Source organism: Ochotona curzoniae, unplaced genomic scaffold, assembly GCF_017591425.1.
Source record: "Ochotona curzoniae isolate NIBS_2020 unplaced genomic scaffold, NIBS_Ocur_1.0 contig_3622, whole genome shotgun sequence".
NCBI classification, from domain to species: Eukaryota; Metazoa; Chordata; class Mammalia; order Lagomorpha; family Ochotonidae; genus Ochotona; species Ochotona curzoniae.
Window position 1 is genome coordinate 8,549,862 of NW_024465926.1, and position 22,697 is coordinate 8,572,558.

Here is a 22,697-nt window from a genome sequence, read left to right on the forward strand (position 1 = left end):
CTGTATGTTCTTAGACAAGGTGCCTACCCTAAAAACGTGGGTGATGGCTGCTCTGTAGTTTAATAAAATCATTTCTTCGCTAAGCATCTTGTCTGATCAGTCCTGACATTGGATTATTTCTACTTTTTGGCTTTTATGTTGAACCTGTTTTGGTCATTCATGGAAACATTTTTGTGTAAATGTGTGTTCTTAAGTCTTTCAAGTGTTTATTTTCATCTATCTGAAAAATACCTTTGGTGGCTAGTTCATTCCCCCATGTGACACAACAGCCAGCACTGGGCAAGCTGAAGCGAGGAACCCAGAATTCCATCTCAGCCTCCCATGTAGGTTGTTGGGGGTCCTGTCAGTCGAGCCGTCTTCTGCTGCCTTAGCAGGAAGCCGCGTCTGGAGTGGAGCAACTGGGTTGAGGGGAGAGGGAGTGGGGGAGGCTGGAAGGGGAAATCCCTGAGCCTAAGGAAGTGTGTCATGAAAAATAAAGAATTATTTAAATAAAGAAAGAAAGAAGTAGAGCCACTGGGAGCCAAACTGAACCTGCCACTGCGATTTGGGGTGTGAGCATCACAAGCAATGACAGTGACAGGTGCTGCCTCACAATACCTGTGTTAGCTTTTTTGCTACAAACCCAAAAGCCAGTCGCAGTAATTCACTGAAGGAGGTCTTTATTTCAGCGGGGGAGGTAGCCATGGAGCAGGCGGGAGCAGAGAGACACAAAGAGAAGAGCAAAGCAGAGAGAGCACAGGAAGAAGAGAGAACAAAGGGCAGAGGCAGCTGTACAGCCTCGGTGGGAATGGGGAGTGTGGGCTCAGGGACTGGCAGGTGCTGCTGCAGGTGAGACAGGGATAAATACCTCAGAATTGATGGACTGCTTGGCTTGAACCTGAAGGTCACTAAGCCTTAAGGGGGCCAAAACCTAAGGGATTTACTGTAAGCTGGCACCCCAGGGGCCCTGAGCCCAGGATGGAGGGATGTTCGAGCCACTCCTTACAGCCTAGTCCCTTAAATTTTCAAAAATTAAGGAATATTGGAGCCAGCTGGTGGCATAATCGGCCACCTGCAGCACTAACACCCTAACATCCCATATGGACACCCGTGTGTGTGTGTGTGTGTGTGTGTGTGTGTGTGTGTGTGTGTGTGTGGTTACATATTTGTTTCAATCTGATAGTCATACAAAACTGCCTCTGATCCCAGTTCTGCAGAATGGTCTTTCTACAAACAAAGCACTTTCTGGAATTTGGCTCTTTCAGGGAAACAGATTTGAGATGCTTTGAGATTGGTTGCTGCTTTGTTCTGGATTCCTAAATCGGTTCTAACACAACGACCGTAGGTATGCGTGTTTTTCTTTTCCTAGAATCTTTAAAACTTGGCTTGATTTAACTCATTTCCAGTGCTCCAGAGCCTGCAGTTAAAAGCCTTGTTTTATGGATGAATGTATCAGGGCCAAGCATGAGCTCACTGTCTGGGGAAATGGAGCTCCTGTGGAGCAAATGACCTGCCCTGACCGCCGGGGCCTCTGGGCAGAAGCAACACAGGCCCTGTCCGATCCCGTTGTGTCTGTGGCTGGTGGAAAGCTGCCTGGGCCTTGGCGACATCTATTGGCTTTAAGATGATGTTCCAAGAAAATTGTAACTGAAGTTTGCCAGTTAGTGAAGCCTAGTTCCCTTCCTGGCTGGTTAAATGGCAGGGTCAGTGTTACCATTTCAACTGCCCCTGCCTTCCTGTGATGGTTTCTCTCTGGGAGCTCCAGATGAACCATTAACAATGAGTCCCAGTGCAACAGAACAGTTATGGAAACCAGAAAGCAGTGCCCAGTAGAAAAATGACATCCCTGTGCTCACTTCCAAGGGCTCAGGCAAATCTTTCCACAGACACAGAGGCAGCTCCCCGAAGGAAGGGCTCAACTCAGGAGCCAGGGAGAGATGTTTTGGAGCACCTTCAGTCTCCAGGCAGAAGAGCTCTTGTTTACACCACAGATGGAGGAATTGCAGTTAGCTTTGGCATCCTGTAAGCGGGCATCCGATCAATCTAAATGGGCCTGTGGGGCTGAGGCCGACCTCCGTCAGCCTGTGCAGATGGACCCAGAACAAATGTGCAGATCTGTGCTCCGACAGTGAGAGGAAGATTGTGTAGAGACGTGGCAGGGCTCCCGGCAGTCGTATGGGTTCAGTTTTTATCCCTTCCACCTGGAGCCCCAGAGCAGATCCAAGTAGACAGAAGTCAGAGCAGTGGTAACTGTCATGAGGTTTAGCATGGGAGGGAGCAGAGGCTGGAGTGGAAGGAAGGTTTTTAACAGAGCGTTTATGGGTTGCAGGTATGTGAATGTTTGTCAGAATTTATTAAGGAGCACACTTAAGATCTGTGTGCTTTATTGCATAAGTATGATTCCTTTTTTTAAGTGTTTTTATAATTTATTTGAACGGCAAAGTTAGAAGAGATTTTTTTGGTAAGATTTGTTTTTATTGGAAAGTCAGATATACAGAGAGGAGGAGAGACAGAGAGGAAGATCTTCTGTCTGATGATTCACTCCCCAGGTGAGCGCAACGGCTGGTACTGCACCGATCCGAAGCTGGGAACCAGGAACCTCTTCTGGGTCTCCCACACAGGTGCAGGGTCCCAAAGCTTTAGGCCATCCTCAACTACTTTCCCAGGCCACAAGCAGGGAGCTGGATGGGAAGCGGGGCTCCTGGGATATGAACCAGTGCCCACATGGGATCCCGGCACATTCAAAGTGAGGATCTTAGCCACTAGGCCACGCCGCTGGGCCCAACAAGAAATCTTCTATCCACAGGTTCACTCTGCAAATTGCCACAGTGGCTAGGGCTGACCCAGGCTGAAGCCAGGAGTTAGGAGCTTCATCTGGGTCTCCAACATGGCTGCAGGTGCCCAAACACTTATGTCATCCACAGATGCTTTCCTAGGTTCATTAGCAGGGAGTTAGATCAGAAATAGAATACCTGGGCCTTGGACCAGTACCTTTATGGGATGCCACCATTGCAGGTAGTGGCTTAACCAGCTATACCATGATGTTGGCCCCCAATACTTCCATTTAAAATGTGTAGCATCATATTCCTTAACAGTTACTTGGTACAGTAGAATAAACTTGCATTCTAGATGTTAAGTGATTATGTTCTGGTAACAACTTTATCACTGATTTCTTACATGGTTGTGGGCAGAGTCATTCGTGATGTCTAGCCTCTTATCTCTTCTACGAAATGAGGTCCCAGCCGTGAGGCTGTTCAGTTGTTTTTAACTGAAAGATGGGCTTGCTCCCAACAGTCCTTGCCTGAATGCACCATGCCGAGCGGCAGAGGAAGCTGCAGCCGTGCGTGCTGTGAGACACATATGGCTCCCGGCATGGCAGGTTCCAGAGAGCGCTGGGAGCAACTTCTGTCTTCCTCTTGCAAGCTGGCCTCTGAATGTGGGTGTGGAGCTTGTGCAGGGATAGGGTGAGCCCCTAGAGCTGAGCCACAACAGCACAGCTCATCAGTAACCACAGGAAGGAAAGTAACCAGACAAGAGAAAAAGCAGAGGCAGAGGACCACGCAGAGCAGGGTCCCAGGCTGCCAAATGCTAGTCTGGGGAAGAGCTCACAATAGACGCAGTGCTGGCCTCGGCCCCAGCAGCCCAAAGTGAAAGCACATTGAAACCGGCCACAGCTCCACGGGAGCAGTACACCTGTCCCTTGGTGGTGAAATGAACCTGACCCAGAGCCCATGCTCAGCATCTTCCTTCAGTTCAACAAGACCTTTCTGTGTAGCCTCTCATGAAATGTGAGAAATGATGCCTTGGGCAGCCCCAAGCTTTACCCAGCAGTGGATAAACAATTGCATTTTGCCTGTTTGAATTTGATCTGATTCATTGGGAGAATGAAGGAGCTATTCTTGATGTCTGTCAGGACCTTCCTCTTCCTTCCCCGTGTTTCTGTGCATGCATCCCTCTCCCAAGGGTCCTCAGGGGCCATGCACAGGGCACCTGTCCAGCCACTGCTCCGTGCTGTGCTTTGGTTCCTCAGCCTACTTGGGGCCACCCGAAGCATCCTTCTGGGCTCCTTGTCAGTAACTGCAGGGCTGAGAAACCAGCTGGCAGGGAGAAGAGGGGGCATGGGCTAAGGCAGGCACAGACTATACAGCCACAGGTGAGGGAGGGCTGCTCAGTGTGCCGGCCTTAGGGAAGGACTAAGCCTGGAGGGCAGAGCCCTCAGGAATGGTGTTCATGTTCTTGTGAAGGGGAACCCAGAAAGATTCCCCAGCCCTATGGGCATGAGGGGAAATAGCAAGATGACTTGTTAGACACCAGATCTGCCATCACTTTGATCTTGGAATTCCCAGCCTCAAAAACTATGAGAAATAAATTTGTTATTAGCTGTCAGGACATTTTGTTGCCCAAACAGACAAGGGCCAACAAAAAGTTGATTGATTGTGTAGACTGGGGAATTCTGTTCTGAATGTATGTTAAATGATAGTGCAAAATCCTTATTTTCAGGAGAAGAAAGTTCAACAAAGAAAGTGGGCAAAAGTGAACTGGAAAATGTATTTCCTGTCCAAAAAGGAGACTTTTTTTGTTGTTTTTCGTTCTAATTATTGCCAAATCCTTTTTAAAGATTTATTTATTTATTGGAAAGTCAGATATACAGAGAGGAGGGGAGAGAGAGAGGAAGATCTTCCGTCCAATGATTCACTCCCCAAGTGACCGCAACGGCCGATGCTATGCCGATCCGGAGCCAGGAGCCAGGAACTTCCTCCAGGTCTCCCACACGGTGCAGGGTCCCAAAGCTTTGAGCCATCCTCAACTGCTTTCCCAGGCCACAAGCAGGGAGCTGGATGGGAAGTGGAGCTGCCAAGATTAGAACTGGCGCCCATATGGGATCCTGGTGCGTTCAAGGTGAGGACTTTAGCCACTAGGCCATGCTGCTGGGCCCAACCAAATCTTTTTAAGATTTGTTTATTTTTATTACAAAGTCAGACATACAGAGAGGAGGAGAGACAGAGAGGAAGATCTTCTGTCCGATGATTCACTCCCCAAGTGGCTGCAACGGGTGAAGCTGAGCCCACCCGAAGCCAGGAGCCCACGCGGGTGCAGGGTCCCAAGGCTTTGGGCCATCCTGTACTGCTTTCCCAGGCCACAAGCAGGGATCTGGATGGGAAGTAGGGCTACTAGAACTAGAACCGGTGCCCATATGGGATCCCGGCATGTTCAAGGCAAATACTTTAGCCACCAGGCCACCGCGCTGGGCCCTGATTATTGCCAAATCTTTTTTTTTTTTTTTAAAGATTTATTTTTATTATTTTTCATTGGAAAGGCGGATATACAGAGAGGAGAGACAGAGAGGAAGATCTTCCATCCGATGATTCACTCCCCAAGTGAGCGCAACGGGCCGATACTATGCCGATCCGAAGCCAGGAGCCTCTTCCGGGTCTCCCACGCGGGTGCAGGGTCCCAAAGCTTTGGGCCGTCCTCGACTGCCTTCCCGGGCCACAGGCAGGGAGCTGGAAGGGAAGCAGGGCTGCCGGGATTAGAACCGGCGCCCATATGGGATCCTGGGCGTGCAAGGCGAGGACTTAACCACTTGCGCCACCGCGCCGGGCCCGATTATTGCCAAATCTTAAGAATATTTTGGGCCCGGTGCCATGGCCTAGCTGTGGCTCCAGAATGCACTGTTTGTATGGTCTTGGGTGGGTCACTGCTTTCTCAGCCCACCGGGTTCTCTCCTTTGGCAGTGGGGTTGTGGAGAGGAGATGAAACTGTACAGCCCAGGTGTGAGGCCACTGCCACATAGGACTGCGGCCCACTTGTCACTGCAGGACTGAGCTCAGAAGGGACTCCTTTTATGAGCAGGTACCACAGTGCAGTAGGTTGCTTGGTGCTTGGGATACTTGCATCCCCAACCAGAATGCTGATTCAAGTTCCAACTCCCTGCTAATGACCTTGAGAAGTCACATTGGACAGCTCAGGTTCTTGAATCACTCAAACCCAACTGCCGCCCACACCAGATACCCAAATGGGAGTTTCAAACTCCTGGGTTCAGTCTGGCCCCTGCCTCAACTGTCGTGGAGTGACCCACAAGTGGAGGATCCGTCTTTATCACTCTTCCTAATTAATTAAGAAATCATTTTCCCTAATCTGCTATTCCCAATTTGCTATGTTCTCATTGCTAAATGTAGGAAGTTGTCGGCAGGAGAAACCCAGCAGGCAGTCTCCCTCCGTGGGTGCTTGCACATTTGCTCACACACCCTGTTCCATCCTTCTGGAACCGCAGCTTGTCTCTGGGGCTGAAGCAAGGAGGCAGAGCTGTTGATTACAGGGGAACACATACATCCTCCCACCTAACTTGTGGCTTAGCCTTCCTGGTTGGTTTTCTCCCAGGCAAAATAATGATGAAAAAAGGCATTGTGCTTTTTAAAGCTTCCTGCCATTCATTCTAAGGACAAGTACATCTTTTGAGAATAAGAACATTTATCTCCTTCCAAATTCTCCAAAGACTCCCAGGCCACCGTGGAAGACACACCTCAGACTGAGGTGCCAGTCAAGGAGCAGCATGACTGGCCTTACCCTTTGGCCTGGGGGCAGCACAGTGCCTGGCACAGTGATGGTGCTGGAGGCTCAGTGGCTGTCTGACTACCTGGAACAGAACACAGGCCTAACAAGCGTGGATACAGCTCTTTTGTGGCCGCAATGCCTGAGGACACGCGGTGGTCACATGAAGGGCAAGGGGTACGCTTGTGTGCCAGGGTTTAGTATCTTCCACGGTGGCTGTTGATTTTCACATTTGGCTTATAAATAAAATAATAAAAACACTCCCATATTTTTTCAGTTGGTTTTCATATCTTTACTCTTATGAACAAGGTTATAATTCTTACGCATATTTCTATCATGTTTGGGGATATTTCTAGCATACATACCCACAAGTGGATTCTGGGCTAGCAAGTGGCACACGCTGGAATTGGTAGAAGTGCAACATACAGAGTGGCCTTTCATGAGGTAAGTTTTTTTTTCATTTCTGACCCTTTATGTCCTCCCTCTCGTGGGGTTTAAATATGCTGCTGTTTTATACCAGCTTGTCTTTCTGATCACATTTCTTATTCTGTATACTAGTTTATATTTAAAGTGTTTTTACCCTATCTATGACTTTGTTTACAGTGCCTGTCTGTGCAGAAGTTTCTTTTAATGTCCATATTAGTCTTTGCCATGATGGTTTCTTTCCTTTCCTGAGCGCTGCCTCTACTCCAGTGTCAGAAACTCTTAGTTTTGCTCTTTCCACATTTACACTTTTAATTCACCTCAAATTCATCTATGACATAAGCATAAAAATATACAAAAATATACCAAATCAGGTGTAGAGTCATGGATCAACTAGATGACGTTCTCTTCCACGCATCGCTGTTAGCTTTGGAACGTGGATCTTTCTGCTGTGTCCCACTGTCTTCTCTCTCCGAATCACTTGACATCTAAATTGCTGTTGCTTCCAGATCATTCCATACTCTCTGCTAAGTCTTCCAGGTTGCCTTTGTTAGCACTCTCAATTATTCTTGGTTCCTTGTTCTTTTGGTGGAGTTTAGACTCAATTGGCAGATTTTAAAATCTAGGATTTTTGTAAATTTTATCAAACTCAAACTAATGAATGTATGTTTTTATGATTCTGGGTACTCTTGGCATGTTGGTATAGCTCCTTAAAGTAGGCGGTCTGTGTGTACTTCAGTACTTCATTGTTTTTCTCCATGAAGGTCTTAGATGTCTGTTAATTGCCATTGCTAATGAGACTACCTCTAGAATTTTGTAATCTGTAAGTAGCCAGCTGTCACGTGCCCTTTGCATGTGTTGACTAGTTTATTCCCTTAGCCGTCTGTCATGCTATTTCTGACATGTTTCACACATAGGGAAACATGTTCTGGTTTCTGTTCCTGTTTGTCTATCTCATTGTTGATATCACACTGCCTTGTTTACTGTAAACTTGTACAATACAGTCCACTATAGATTGCCTACTGGTTCCTTTTATCAAATGAAAGAAATAGAATTTTGCTTTTAACTTACTAAAAGTTTTAATTATGAGTTTTCAGGAGATTTGTGTAATAATATTATGAGTTTAAAGTCGTTTACTTGGGCCCCGGCAGCATGGCCTAGCGGCTAAAATCCTCGCCTTGAATGGCACCAGGATCCCATATGGGCACTGGTTCTAATCCCAGCAGCTCCACTTCCCATCCAGCTCCCTGCTTGTGGCCTGGGAAAGCAGTTGAGGACAGCTCAGGGCCTTGGGACCCTGCACCTGCGTGCGAGATCTGGAGGAAGTTCCTGGCTCCTGGCTTCGGATCAGCGCAGCTCCGGCCATTGTGGTCACTTGGGGAGTGAGTCCCACTGTGTCCGGTTATACAGCCTCTTAAATCAAGAACTACATGAAGGCAGCCATCATTTACTGCTTCCTGTCCATGGCTCTGCAGCCAGGACCCCTCCAAAGCCCTCCTCCTGGCTGGGCAGACACAGGAGCCACTTCTCTCACCCATCCAAATGAAGGTGAACAAAGGACATGGTCACACAGCAATGCCTTTATAAGAGGAAATTTTATTGTTAATTATTTATTTTCATAGTTTCAGAAAGAGGAACAGGTTTAGCTCAGTCCAACATGATTGGCAGTTGGCAAAATCTAGTGAAGCAAGTGTTCTGATTGCTAAGGATTTAATTTGGATGCTTTTAATACTTAGCCATCTAACACTTCAAACATAATCCAGAATAAATGTATCATCTCCTTTCCTTTCACTTTAATACAACACCTACCTCACTTCAATATGGAAATATCTTTATTAAATATGATTCCCAGAGGAATAAGTTCCCTGGACAGTATAGCCATGAAGACAGTGCACACAAAAAAAACTCAAAATAAAACTCTGTATGATAATTTACTAATCTAAGGAAACAAAACCTTCCAATATATTAAGAAATAAATCCAGTTACAAACGCACTAACAGGTCTGTGAAGAGATTCTGGTTTAACTGAAAACGGCCAGCTATTTACAAGATACACAAGCAGGAAACGGCGCACCTCGCCCGGCCTGGCCCTCAGAAGCCGAAAGTGTTCTCTCCGCTGTAGGCCACATACAAGAATCCATCTTCGTCTTTTTCCTTCTCATAAAGCTGTCCCATAGTTAGGCTTGAGAGAGAAAAACAAAGCATTATTGAAAATTGGAGTCCAGGTGTCAGAGATAACAAACATGATTCTGAGTGATAGGTAGTAAAAGCAATGTTGTGGCCCATAATCCCATTTTAAGAAAGAGATGTGGAGGGCCCAGCATGGTAGCCTAGTGGTTAAAGTACTCGTCTTAAACATGCCAGGATAAGATATGGGTGCCAGTTCTAATCATGGCAGCCCCACTTCCCTTCCAGCTCCCTGCTTGTGGCCTGAGAAAGCAGTTGAGGACGGCCCAAAGCCTTGGGACCCGCGTGGGAGACCCAGAAAAGGCACCGAGCTCCTGGGTTCGGACTGGTGCAGCTCCAGCTGTTGTAGCTACTTGGGAAGTGAATCATCGGATGGAAGATCTTTCTCTGTCTCTCCTCTCTGTGTATCTGACTTTCCAATAAAAATAAATCAGAAAGAAAGGAAGAAAGAAAGGGATGCGAAGCCAGGTAGAAACTGGGACAATTTAGGAATCAACAGACCAACGTCTGTAACCTCCAGCCCAAAAGGAGGACCATTTCACTAAGTAAGCTAGCAATCTGCACCTATTTATTTATTTCCTTATTCTGAGAAATGCAGATAAGCTCCTACCAGTTCACTCACCAGATGCCTGCAGTGTCCTGGTAGCCTGGGCCATAGCCAAAGCCAGGGACAAAATCAAGGTCTCCCACAGCAGTGACAGACACCCAGGCCCTTGAGCCATCACCACTGCCTCCCAGGATCTGCACTGACAGAAAGCAGCAGTCGGGAACAGACCCTTGCACGAGTAAGGTAAACGCTGTTCCCGAATGCCTTTTATTTAAACAAAGATTTAGCTGGAAAGCAGTTAGTAGAAAGATCTCACTATGCTGTTTCACTCCCCAAATTCTCCCACAGCCCAGTCTGGACCAGACCACAACTGGGAAACAGGAACTCCCTCTGGATTTCATGCGGGAGGAGGAGTTCAAGCACTGACGCCATCACCTGCTGCTGGACTGGCAGTGGAGCAGGCATCCCCGGTGGCGGCTGTGGCATGCACCACAAAGCTCACCTCTCCTGAATGCCGTTCAAGTAGTAAGGACGTGGAAAACCAACACTAAGCACAGGGGGCCCAGGAGGCGCACCCAGAGGGAAGAACCCTGTAAACAACACATGCGCGCTCTTCTCCTTCAGGCCAATCTACCTGAAAAGTCATAATTTATACTTACCATGAAAGGTAGCAGTGGATTCATGTAGTCACTCAGAAATCTGTATAAGCATCACCAAAGAGAAGCTAATTCTCACATCATAGGAAAAAACTCCCATTTTATGTGAGCTCCAAAGAAGCCTTCAGAAATAGACATTCCTCAAGCTAAACATGTGGGTGGAAAGCTGGCTTTCCCTGAGCTGTGAGACTGTAGCGGAGGAGATCTAACCCAACTCTGCCATGAAACGGAGTTATCCTGGCTCCAGAGTGAGACTAGTAACACCGGAAGCCCAGGCAAGCCCTGGCACATGATTACTACTTGGGGGGAGTTGTGGTGAATGCAGTGTGACCATGAGTGGTGAGAGAAACTGGAACTAGCAGTGAGACGCACGGTGTGAGAGCTGACTCAAAGTATCTCAAGTCACGCTCTGAGACAGGTCACAGCTGATGGCCAAGGGCCAGGGGCAGGACAGAGAAGGGTCCAGAGTCTGGACTGGGGGAAGCGATGGTTGTCCCATGCAGCTTTCCTCCTGGTGGGTAGTGTGTCAGACCAACATGCCAGCAGGCTCACAGGTCAGTGAGCAAGGGTGAGCTTTTCCTTTCCTATTCTTCTTGCCTCACTTCTAAGTTTCACTTTGCATGGCTGTGTGGGAAGATGAACGATTAAAGAACAGTGTGGAGGTGTGAATATGAAATGGCCTGCCATCAGCAAAGTCTCTAAAAAACACAAAGCTCCGGGAGGATTTCTTAACCTGGAGTTTGTAAAGTAACCACTCTGTAGGACGGCACAGTCTAAGTTCCTGTTGACAGCTCAGTAGCTGCCAGCTACGTTCAGCACTTGAAATAAGGCTAATATGAACTGGGATGTTCTGTGTGAATTACACACAATATTTCACAATACCCATTTTTACTTTTTTACTGAGGCTTCTAGATGCTGAAGTGACATATGGAGAGAAACCCAGGTTCGAGAGAGCCCCAGATTCGAGAGAGCCCCTGCAGTGGCGATTTTACCACGGCTGCACATCACGATACCAGGGAACTTTAAAATCTCAGGCCTAAGCTCCACCCCGGACCAGTCAAACTGGCATCTCTGGAGGCACAACCCAGGCACCAGAATGCTTCACGTGTCTAAGTGGAATCCCTGTGCAGGCGGGTAGAGAAGAGAGATGCTTGATGCCCTTCTTTCCATGATTGAGAAGGAGGGGCACAAACCAGGAAGTGGCGAGATGCCAGCAACAGCAGAAACATTTGAACCTGTAGTTGAGGGGCTCAAGGTCTCTACCTGCTGCTTCAGAATGCCTCGACACCTCAGAAGGAGGCTGGTGGGAGAACAGCTACAGCCACGGCTACCCCACCACTCGCGCTCTCCCACCACGTATCCCCCAAGATGACCCTGGGGAAGAGTATCACCTCTGCCATGATCAAATGGTTTTAGAGGCAGTAGCAGACATTGTGTGCAATTCCAAGACAGACACTCCTTGGTGCTTATGTCTGCTCTGCTTCCATTGGACAGACTGTGTTTCTGCTCTTTTCCTGACAAGCTGGAGACCCAGAGCACTGACTCTGAGTCCCACTGCTAACACAGACATCTTTGAGGGGCGTCATAAACACTGGCGATCCTTCCCAGACTCGGTGTGGGGCCAAAGTGAAGAGCAGCCATTGGGGTGACACTAAAGCAGGCTGAGCCTCTGAACCCTGCTCTCTGACAGAACAGAGGACCTGAAGTCATGTGGCTTTCATTTCTACCTTTAGAGTCTACAGTCTCTTTAAGAAAAATTCAAGGGCCTGGCACAATAACCTAGTGGCTAACCCTCACTTTGCAGTCACTAGGATCCCATATGGGTGTCGGTTTGTATCCTGGCTGCTCCATTTCCCTTCCAGCTCCTTGCTTGTGGTCTGGGAAAGCAATTGAGGAAGGGCCAAAGCCTTGGAACCCTGCACTTGCATGGGAGACCCAGAAGCTGCTCCTGACTCCCAGCTTTAGATCAGCTGAGCTCTGGCTGTTGTGACCCTTGGGGAATGAACCAGCAGATGGAAGATCCTTCTCTATCTCTCCTTCTTTCTGTATATTTGCCTTTTTCTGATTAAAAAAAAAAAAAGAAAAGGAAAAACTAAAGTGCATCAACGCATCTAAGCACTACCATGGCAGCTAAAGCAGCTGATAATACAAAGCCTAATTATAATAGCAAACACTGATCATCAGGCACTGTTCTAAGTACACAATCTATTAACTTTATTCTTGCAACAATTTCATAAAGTGAGCACTGTCATAATTCATAGTTCTTGGATGAGACACAGATAAGTTAAATAATTTCCCCAAGGTCACAATGCTAGGAGGCTTTCTTACCACTGAATTGTGCTAGCAACACGCCCCCGCCAAGTCACAGCAAGGCATGGAGTCCTCGTGACTCCTGCCATTGGTCTTCCTTGCACCAGTGCTTCTAGCACACACCGATGTGTGTGCAGTCACCTGGCTGTCCAGCTCCCAATTGCAGTCACAGCTGCCCATCTCCACAGCCCTGGCCGTGTAGCAAGGTCTTAGGTCTTTCCTTCACAGCCCATCATCTACCTGCCAGACAGTGTGCCTAATGATGTAGGGAGTCCAAAACCATCCCTCCTTTTCTGTCTCGAAGCCCCTGTGGAAACTTAACTGACAGCAGTACTGTGTCCTTAAGTTAGGGATAGCCCTGGGGCAAGGAGCTTGGGAACTCATATTGCCAATGGGGTACACCTGCCACACTGAGGCCTCTCCGGCTGCCATGAGACAGTTCTTCTGTACCGTGCACTGGTTTGAGAATAGCTTTACTGTGTCAGACCGCCATAAAAGGGTCAGACTACCATGGCCTAGCGCCAAAAGCTGGGCCCACTCTAGTGTGCTTGTAGGCTTGGAGGGGGGCCAGTAAACATGACCCCAGTTAGCTGGCAGTCAGCTGGTGTATCAGCAAAGACACATGCCTCAAACCTCTGTGAAGAGGGGCTTCCCCCGGAGTAGCAAGGCCTGGGCTGCACGGTTCTGAGCAGACCACACAAACGCTGAGGGGACACGGGTCCTGAGGCAGTGAAGCGACTCTACAGGATCTGCAATGCTGAACTGCCCAGGCCTGCTCACTGGAGCAGTGCTGTGGCCAAGGCAGCCTCCCTGTGTTACCATGAGGTGGCTGGAGAAGATGCTCAAAAATAACCTCCAATTCCTGTACTCCTGCCCACTTCCTGCTGCTGACACCAAGGACTGCCACACACACTCATTTGAGGATGCTGCTGCTCTGGGTACCAGGGCACTGCCTCCTTCCAAACTCTGAGGCTGAAGAAAGAAATGAGACAAGCCAATGGCAGGTTAAAACTGTGAGGCCTATCTGAGATGAGACAGGACCGTGAAATACTTAGTGCAGTGAGCAGAAATTGCTTCCTAAAAGCCTTACTCTCCCCTCTCCATTTAAGATCACTCAGATCCAGGGAAAACCATTTCTCCAATGGAGAAACTAGCCAATAACAACACAAGTTCAAGTAGCATTCATCTACTGCTGCTGAGGGCAAGCATTAGTTTTCTGCTTCCTAAAGTCTATGAATTGTAGGAAGCTGACCTATATACAACCAAGTGGATTCCCCTATCCTTGCAGCATCTACTCTTGGCTTTGACTACAGACAAGTCAGTCATGGAGGCTGTGCGATCCTGCCTGAGGAGCACACCTGGAATCCACCTGCTGAGGAGCCTGTGTGTTCCCATAGTCCACTTTCCTCCAGCAGAGGAAGATGGGTTGGGTGAGGGAGAGGACGATGAACACTACTGCGGATCCTGGAAAAGTTACGCTGGCCCTGAAGTCTCAAGATGCTAAAATAATTGACCAATGGTAGTTTCTTTTTACCAGATTTTTCTGATATAAACTGATACTGAAGAGGTATTTACCCAGAAATTGTCAAAAGTGCTCATTTAAGCATTTTTACATAAAGGATGAATAGATCACAAGATATCATGTTCTTTGACTTAAGCCCTCTTCTTAAAAAAAGACTAAGTACTTGAAAGAGCAACAGAGCTCTTCCATTTGCTGGTTTACTCCCGAGTCTCAATAGCCAGGTCTGAGCCAGGGTAAAGCCAGGAGCAAGAACCCCACCCTGGCTTCCCTCATGACAGGCAAGGGTCCAAGCACTTGGACCATATTCTTCTGCCCTCTCAAGTACACTAGGAGGAAGCTGAATCAGAAGCAGAGTAGTCTTGACCTGGCAGTAGATTTGAACTCCAGTACGGGATGCCAGCATCACAAGCAGCAGCTTCACCTGCTGCACCCGAACAGCAAACCCTATTGAATACCTAACTCTGAAAATCAAGAAGCAGCTACATACCATAATTTTAAACATCACATGTTTCCCCACACCAAAATACAACATCCGGAAAATTTTTCTTAATAATTTTCTAAACAAGGAAGTACCTTGGCGCTTAAGTGCATGCTAAACAAAGGACATAGAGCCAGATCTGGGTTCCCTATAAAGCCACAACTGGGACATGTGGACACTGATGCTCTTTCTCAAGTTCTGTCTTACCAAGGTCTTTTTCCCCTTATGGTTCTCACTTGATTGTCCCACAGGAACCCAGGCAGAGAACTGTTATCCCATGCTGAATGGAAAAGGGCACTTGAAATTCCTCACAGTTACAACAAAACAAGAACTTGGGACCAAGAAGTGAAACTCACTGGGCCTGCCTCGGCCTCTATTTCTAAGACCAGTGTCTCACACAGACTACGCAGTCATCACAACAGCTCGCGTGGCACCTGCCCGCGTCCCCCTCAGGAGTGAAGTAACTGGTCCATGACTCCAGACTGGGGCATGGTGATCCTCCTGCAGACCAGTCAGTGAGAGGAGGGCAGGCTCCCACAGGTCTGGAGATACCTTGTCCCTACTCTCCACACAGGGGGAAGGTTAGGGAAGTGCCACACATCCTGAGGAGGCTGAGAAAAGCTGCTGAACTGCCTGGGGTGGAGGAGGAGCTGAGTCACCCTTGGAGGAGAGCTGTGGCACTTTGTGCCTGTGGGGTAATTACATTTGCATAATGCCTGATGATGTCACATGCCACTGCTGTTTACTAACAAATTTGCTTGTAAGAATAAAATCCTCAGATGGCTGCCTCAAGTGTGGGTGAGAAGTCATTAACTGAGGGGCTGGGCAGAAGGGCACAGGCTCCTAACACCCCTAATTCCTTCAGGGGCTGACATTCGGGTCTTGGTCAGTTTGTCCTAAAATCCTGGCAAGGGTCTTGGCCATTCTGTTTAGGGTAGATTCTCTTCCAATAGAAAAGGCAACTGGGGAGAGAAAATGGCAAGGAAACAGCCTCTGACCTGAGAAACACAGTTCATTTCCAATTCTATTTATAGTTCAGGGCTCAAGGGGGAGGAGCAGTTGGTAAGACCTCATAGCCATTGTAATTGCTAGATTACTGTGGAGCACACTGAGTAATCTTAATGCTTCATTTCTTTCAAGTATCAGAGGTTCAGATTTAAGGAAAATCAACTCAAGGTCATGATCTAGTTTCCTACTCCCCACCCCCACCCTGCTTCAAGGCTACCTCCAAGGAGGAAGCAGAAGTTGAGAGCAGCCAGACCGGGAGACCACAGGGAAGGTGTGCCTCCACCTAGGGTCACAGAAGGGAGTGACCTCAGGGCCCAAGGCCTCCGTGTGGAGGAGCACCTGCAGGCACACACCACCCAGAGGACTGTATAGGAAGGGCCCAAGGCGGCAAGCTCACCTGATGCCTGCCATTTCTTCCCTGCCTTGCTCTCCACCAAATACCAGGAAGTACAGGTAAGTGGAGATGGGGAAAGGAAATCCCAGCAAAACCTACCTTTCCACCTTAAAGAGATAAAAGGTCTGGAATTTGGCTTAAGCCTCTTCAGGGTATTTCACAGATTTTCAAAAGGACACTGGGTCAGCTCCAAGGGCTTCCCCTTTTACAAAGATTACTTCCATAGGCATCATCTGAAACCTAGCTTGGGTCAGTAAGGTAAGATGTGGCCAGGAATTCACATGCAGCAAAATGGAGGGGGCCAGAATCCCGGCCCAGGGCCTAGAAGTGCCCGTCGGTGACAGGAAGAGTGACCAGTTTAGACTGAGCCAGTCCTTGTGTCTCATTCCAGGGGGACTAAGGCTGGGCTGTCGGTTATACCAAAGAGGGGAACTCCAACACCTGGAGTTAGACCTGAATTCCCAGGATTGGTTCCAGGCAGCATGCAGTGTGATGGGCCGAGCCCGAGGCAGTACAGAGAAAGGTGTGGAGAGACTGAACAGCAGCCAATTCATCAGACTTAAAGATCAGGCACCACAGCCCCACAGCAGCAGAGGGGCTGACTTCACGCCACCGGAGAAGCCTCAGCGGTCACCTTAGTTCTCCCTTGCAGCTTAGGCGGACGTGAGGCCTCAGCTACTTCCCAGAGTGGTGGGGAGACTCGGGTAGGCCTCTTCCTACTTTCTCCCCGTCTAGGCTTTAACCTGCCTTCTTAAACCACTGTGCCATCCTGTTCATTAAAGCCCTGTCTTTGTCCTCGGAACTCATGTGTCGGGGACCACAGAACCCAGCTGCCAATCAGAGCCAGGGGTTGGATCTTCAGGCCTCCCAAGTACTGACTGTCTTAAACCACCAAGCAGATAACTATCGGGGAGGGCCCATGCAGTAAACACCTCTCACCTGGACTGTGGGACTGTCTTATCCACAAACAGGAAGATGGCCTTCTCAGAAGGAAGCTGGATCCTTTTCCTGATGATCCACATGAACTGAGCCACAGTGATGTCAGAGGGAACCAAGTACTTCCGCTTGTCAATGTCGACGATCTGAGAGCCTGAGACTTTTTCCACAATCACCTGGGAAAGCAAAGAGATGTCCCAGACTGGATTTCCTACAGGGGGAATGGTGGGCAGGAAAGTGCAGAGCCTGACATGAGATGCCCTGGCTCCAGAAGCTATGCAGACATCCTTAGCAACTGACGTGTGTTAGAATCAGTACCAGTATGTTAGAATCAGACTCCTCTGTGGTCATTTAAGTCTGGGGTCCTGACCAGCATGCCTACAAGAAACAGCTCTTTCCACATTCTACCTGGGAGGATCTGACAGCAGTTGGAGCTTCATCTGCAGCTCCTTCCTTCAGGACCCCAGACCGGACCCACCCTCACACTACAGATGAATTCCGATCCCACGGAACACCGTGTGGCCTACCAGCCAGGCCTGGCCATCCCCGGCAGCCAGGCCCTGGCTGCTCCTCCAGCCTGTTGCTTCCCTCAGAACAGCTTTCGGCTCCTTCCCTCCAGCTGCCTCCCCAGAGGGACCGCTCGTAAGCAGAGAGCGTCCATACCAGGGCGCTGATGGCCTTCACAGATCAATACCGTTTACGGAAATGCTCTCCTCAGACCCGAGCTCATCCCCAAGTAATGGGAGGCGTGGGAGAGAGAGGGGGATTTTCGTAGCTCTGCAGGATGACGTGGTCTGGGAGAGTAAAGGGAACTGGGAGTCCGGGACAGATGGAGAGGCCATGCAAAGAGATGAAATTCAAGTGCCACTTCCAAGCCCAGAGTGCCCGTCTCGCTCCAGCCCCAACCCCCGATCCCCGAAGTGGCGGTGACCTGTTGTTCCTTACATAATTGGCCAGGGAGCCCTGGGGCTGCAGACGGCTCACTGGCCTAGATCAGCTCGGGAGATTTAGCACCAGCCCAGCCCCCGGCGGCCACTGCTACCAGGGCTGGAGCCTGTACAATGGCCCGGGGTCTGTGTCCCGGTTCTGCCACGGCCAAAGGGTGACAGCTGACCGAGGGGGCGGGGAGTCCCCAACACTCACCGGAACCCGATCGGGATATTTCGCTCGAATCTTCGCGGATTCCACGCATCTGTGTTCTGGGAGGGAAACACACCGGGATGACTGCGGCGCCTGCCCGCCGGGCCGGTTCCGGGCCCCAGGCCCTCCCCGGTCCTCCGGCCCCGGGCGACCTGCGCAAGCCCGGGCCCTCGTCCGAGCGTCTCCGCCACCGCGGTTCTCTGACCCCATTCTCCCGGAGAAGGGGCCGCCCCAGGCCGGGGGACGCCTGTCCGGGCGGCCCGAGCCCGGAAGACCCGAGCCCGGGAGACCCGAGCCCGGAGCGCAGCACCTGCCCCGCCCGACCCGGCCCAGGGCGGCCCGAGCCGGGGGGAGGGGGCCCGCCCGCCGCCCGCCGCCCCGCGACTCGCGCAGCGGCCCGAGTGCTTACCCAGAGAGTGGTCCTCCTTGAACATCCACTTCATGGCGGCGGGGAGTGGATGGAGCCGGCTCTCGGAGCCGCGGAGATAACCTAAACCGACCACAACAACAACGACCGCGACACTACACGACAGGCGGGACTTCCGGCTGCCGGAGCCTAGCAACCAGCGGGGGGCGGGGCTTCCGGCACCGCCCGCAGAGTCGGCGCCCCTGGGGGCGGGGCCGCACGAAAGGGGCGGGGCCGAGCAGCGTCGCCGCGGGCGTCTGCGACGTAGACGAGAAAGGTGTCTTGTAGGGTGGGGAGTTAGGGCTCCGCGGGGAAGGGAGGACAGGGTTTTTGTGTGGAGGGCTTTCGTGACAGAAAGGATGTGTCTGATAGTACGACGGCTTTGTGGATGGCAGTTTGGAGGCGTGGCTGACAGGACAGGTCTCTAATGGTTTTTCTTGGTGCAAATCTGACCAGGACGGTGATAACAGTAGGCGTATTTAGGAATGTGAACAATAGAGGGGTGATCTCTAGTGATCGGCGACGGCAAAGAGACCTTTTAGGGCGCTGACAGTTTGGGGGATTTTGTTTGTAGGGGTGACAGGTTTGCGGGCCCGACACTGGGGAGTGTTAGCGGTTTGAGGGTTGTGGCTTAGAGACGGGTACGGCTGCCATTGAGGAGGTCCGGTATTGGGGTAGCCAGTCACCTGAAACCCAGAAATTATATTTCAACAAATCCTTCTCCCTCCTTTATTCATAAAGAAATATCTGTCAGATGTCATAGATACACATTGATGTCTCATATTGATCCCTTAACCTTGGCTGACAGAGATAGAAAGGAGGCGACTGCCAGGCTGCAGTTCCTCCGGAGCGCCCCGAGGCGGGGGGAGGGGCCGCAGCTGCGGGCCGTGTGTGTGACTTGTCACCTTCCTGCACGTAGCCTCGAGGTTCTCCACTCAGTGATGCAATGCCTCCCCAGCAGGGTCATCCGAGCAGTGTGTTCTGCCCGAGTCACCTTCTGTTTATCAGCCGGTGAACACGTAGCCAGAACATTCGTATAATTGGGCACATGATTCCTTCCACGTGCCTGTGATTCTGACGCTTTCTGTGCCTGAGTATTGTCATCCACCACTTCCTACACTCAGGATTCCTGAGGGATGCCACACAATCTGGTATCATTCTCAAAGCATTCTTGTTATTTTTTTTTTGGACACGCCTCTTGTTATGTTAAGATTGTGTCTGTATAGCCAGAAGAGGTTTTGTTGGTTTATTTTGTTGTTGTTGTTTATTTGTGGGGTTTTTTTAGATTTATTTATTTTTATTACAAAGCCAGATATACAGAGAGGAAGAGAGACAGAGAGGAAGATCTTCTGTCCAATGATTCACTCCCCAAGTGAGCAAAATGGCCGATGCTATGCCCATCCCAAGCCAGGAGCCAGGAACTTCTTCTGGGTATCCCACACAGGTGCAGGGTCCAAAGATCTTGGGCTGTCCTCAACTGCTTTCCCAGGCCACAGGCAGGGAGCTGGATGGGAAGTGGAGCTGCCAGGATTAGAACCGGCACCGATATGTGATCCGGGCGTGTTCAAGGTGAGGACTTTAGCCGCTAGGCCACGCTGCCAGGCCCTGTTCATTTGTTTTTAATGAAGCAGAAAAACCCTTTGAGGTTCATACTCAGAAGCTGGTGTTGTGGCACGTAAGGACACTGTCCAGGGTACAAGGGAGAAAACAGTGAACTGAGCGAATGGTATCCCAGCTCTCATGCACAATCTGTTCCCATGAAACAAGATACAAAGCAAATGTCAAGTGTTGTTAGGTGCTGGCTAGGAGAATTAAATGGAGTGGTGACAAGAGAGTGAGGGTGTGATGGAGTGTTAATTAAATCAGCAGTAAGGAAAATACTGGAAGGTGAAACCACAGACAACAGAATAAAACTGTTGAACTTTGAAATTCTTGCAAAGAACTTTGGACTTTACAATGAGATGAAATGTCAGTGGAGGATTTCTTTCTTTAAGATTTATTTATTTTTAGTGGAAAGGCAGATATACAGATAGGAGGAGAGACAGAGAGGGAGATCGTCCATCTGATGGCTCACTCCTCAAGTGGCTGCAACAACTAGAGCTGTGCCAATCCGAAGCCAGGAGCCAGGAACTTCTTCCAGGTCTCCCACATGGGTGCAGGGTCCCAAGGCTTTGGGCCGTCCTCAACTGCTTTCCCAGGCCACAAGCAGGGAGCTGGATGGGAAGTGGAGCCGCCAGAATTAGAACCAGTGCCCATATGGGATTCCAGTGCATTCAAGGTGAGGACTTTAGCCACTACGCTATCATGCTGGGCCCAGTGGAGGGTTTTAAGCGGAAGCATAATACAGTCTCCCTTTTCAAGTGACCAGGCTAGCTGCTGTTTCAACAGTGGACTAAAGAAGCGTGGAGGTGGAAGGTAATGCTGCAAAGGCTGTGGGGATGGTCCAGGTGAGAGGTCATGTTGGATCAGAGCAAGATGGTATCTGGCGATACATTGGGAAGTACTTGCATTATGGATGAATCTGAAGGAAAAGCTGACCAATTTTCCAATAGTTTGTGACATGTGAGGGACAAGTTAAAGTCAAGATTTTTCAAAGGATGGAACTGCCATCCACTGGAACAGAGTGGAGCCAGCACAGAGGATTAGAATCAAGAATTTTTATTTTAAAAATGATTTATTTGAAAGAGCTATATAGAGAGGTCCTCCATCTGCTGGTTCACTCTCTAGATGGCCACAATACCTGGAGCTGGGCCAGGTTGAAGTCAGAAGCCAGAAGCTTCTTCCAGATCTCCCACGTGGCTGGAAGGGGCCCATGTACAAGGGCCATCTTCTGCTGCTTTTCCCAGGCTCATAGCAGAGACTGGACTGTAAATGCAGCAGCCAGGAATCTAACTGGCACCCATTCAAAAAGCCTACATTGCAGGCAGCAGCTTTGCTTGCAACACACCACACTGGCCCTGACAGCTTGGTTTTAAACGTATTAAAGATGATAAACCCAAGAAATCTATCCAAGGGTAGATGAAGAACAAATGATGGCCCTGTGCATCTGAAACTCAGGAAAGAAATATTTATAGCCATTGAACTGGATGAAATTTGCTAAACATAAGCAAATAAAATTGGCTATTTTGCAAGTACAAAATTAAGTCCTGAGAAAAGAAATGCTGGATGCACATCTTCTAGACAGTGTATCAGCAGAGGAGTTGGGAATTGGATTCCATGACTCGGTTTCCTTTTCCCAAGCTAAATGTGTGTCACCATCCAGGAGTGTGTACATCAGCTTAGTACAGTTTTCAGGGGCAAGGTCATGGCTCCTCAGCTCATGGGCATGTCACCTGTTGATCCCAATGGTGACACACATTGTCTTTCAATCCTTACCTACTGTCTTGGTGTGTTTTTCTGATACGACACCTTGAACGGCACTTCTGATGCCCCTCAGTGAAAAGTCGCCCTCTAGGCTCATTCAGCTCATCACAGTTCTAAAGATGCTAGACGCCTCAGTGCAAGGTAAGTTAGGTAGGTGAGTCACGAGCAGAATCAGATCATGAATGGATGCAATTCCACACTCACAGACCCATCTAACACACAGGGTGAGTGTTTACAGTGTTGGAAAGACGTGCAAGCAAGGACACCTGAAGGGTAGCTGGGGCCGTGGAGCAGGGCAACCACAGAGCCACAGCAGGCTTGTGGAGAAAGACTTCACAGAGATTTTTCCATGTGAGGCTACAGAGGAAAAAGTGTGTTTTGCAAAGCACAACCCTTCCAGATCAAAACAAAGGCTTCGGTCAGAAGAGGAATGCAAAGTAATATTGATAAGTGCAAGGTGAAAGAAATGCTAGAAAGCCTGGAAGCAAAATGTTCATGGCTTCTGACTCCAGGAATCCACAATAGGAGCTCCTATAAGGGAGAGGACTGTGCTTAACATGTGTGGCAGGTAAACTGTGGGAAACATGAAGAATATTGTGGAGATGGAAACCAAGTCATCAGTATTCAGTCTTGAGTGACAGTGACATGATGTACAAAAAATATGGCCTTTTAAAAAATGTTATAGTTGGGCCCAGCACGGTGGCCTTGCAGCTGAAGTCCTCACCTTGAACGCACTGGGATCCCATATGGGCGCCAGTTCTAATCCCGGCAGCACCACTTCCCATCCAACTCCCTGC

General features: G+C 49.4%; 1 protein-coding gene across 1 annotated transcript; it reads right to left on the reverse strand.

Annotated features, from left to right (window-relative positions):
- Positions 1-8,530: 8,530 nt before the first annotated feature.
- GABARAPL2 (GABA type A receptor associated protein like 2) lies at positions 8,531-18,683 on the reverse strand. Its single transcript, XM_040982353.1, has 4 exons — positions 18,541-18,683; positions 18,135-18,190; positions 16,995-17,167; positions 8,531-9,135 (listed from the first exon to the last, which is right to left on the reverse strand). Exons 1-4 carry the CDS (start codon positions 18,572-18,574, stop codon positions 9,045-9,047), a joined length of 354 nt encoding a protein of 117 aa, XP_040838287.1. The 5' UTR covers positions 18,575-18,683; the 3' UTR covers positions 8,531-9,044.
- Between the last annotated feature and the right edge of the window lie 4,014 nt (positions 18,684-22,697).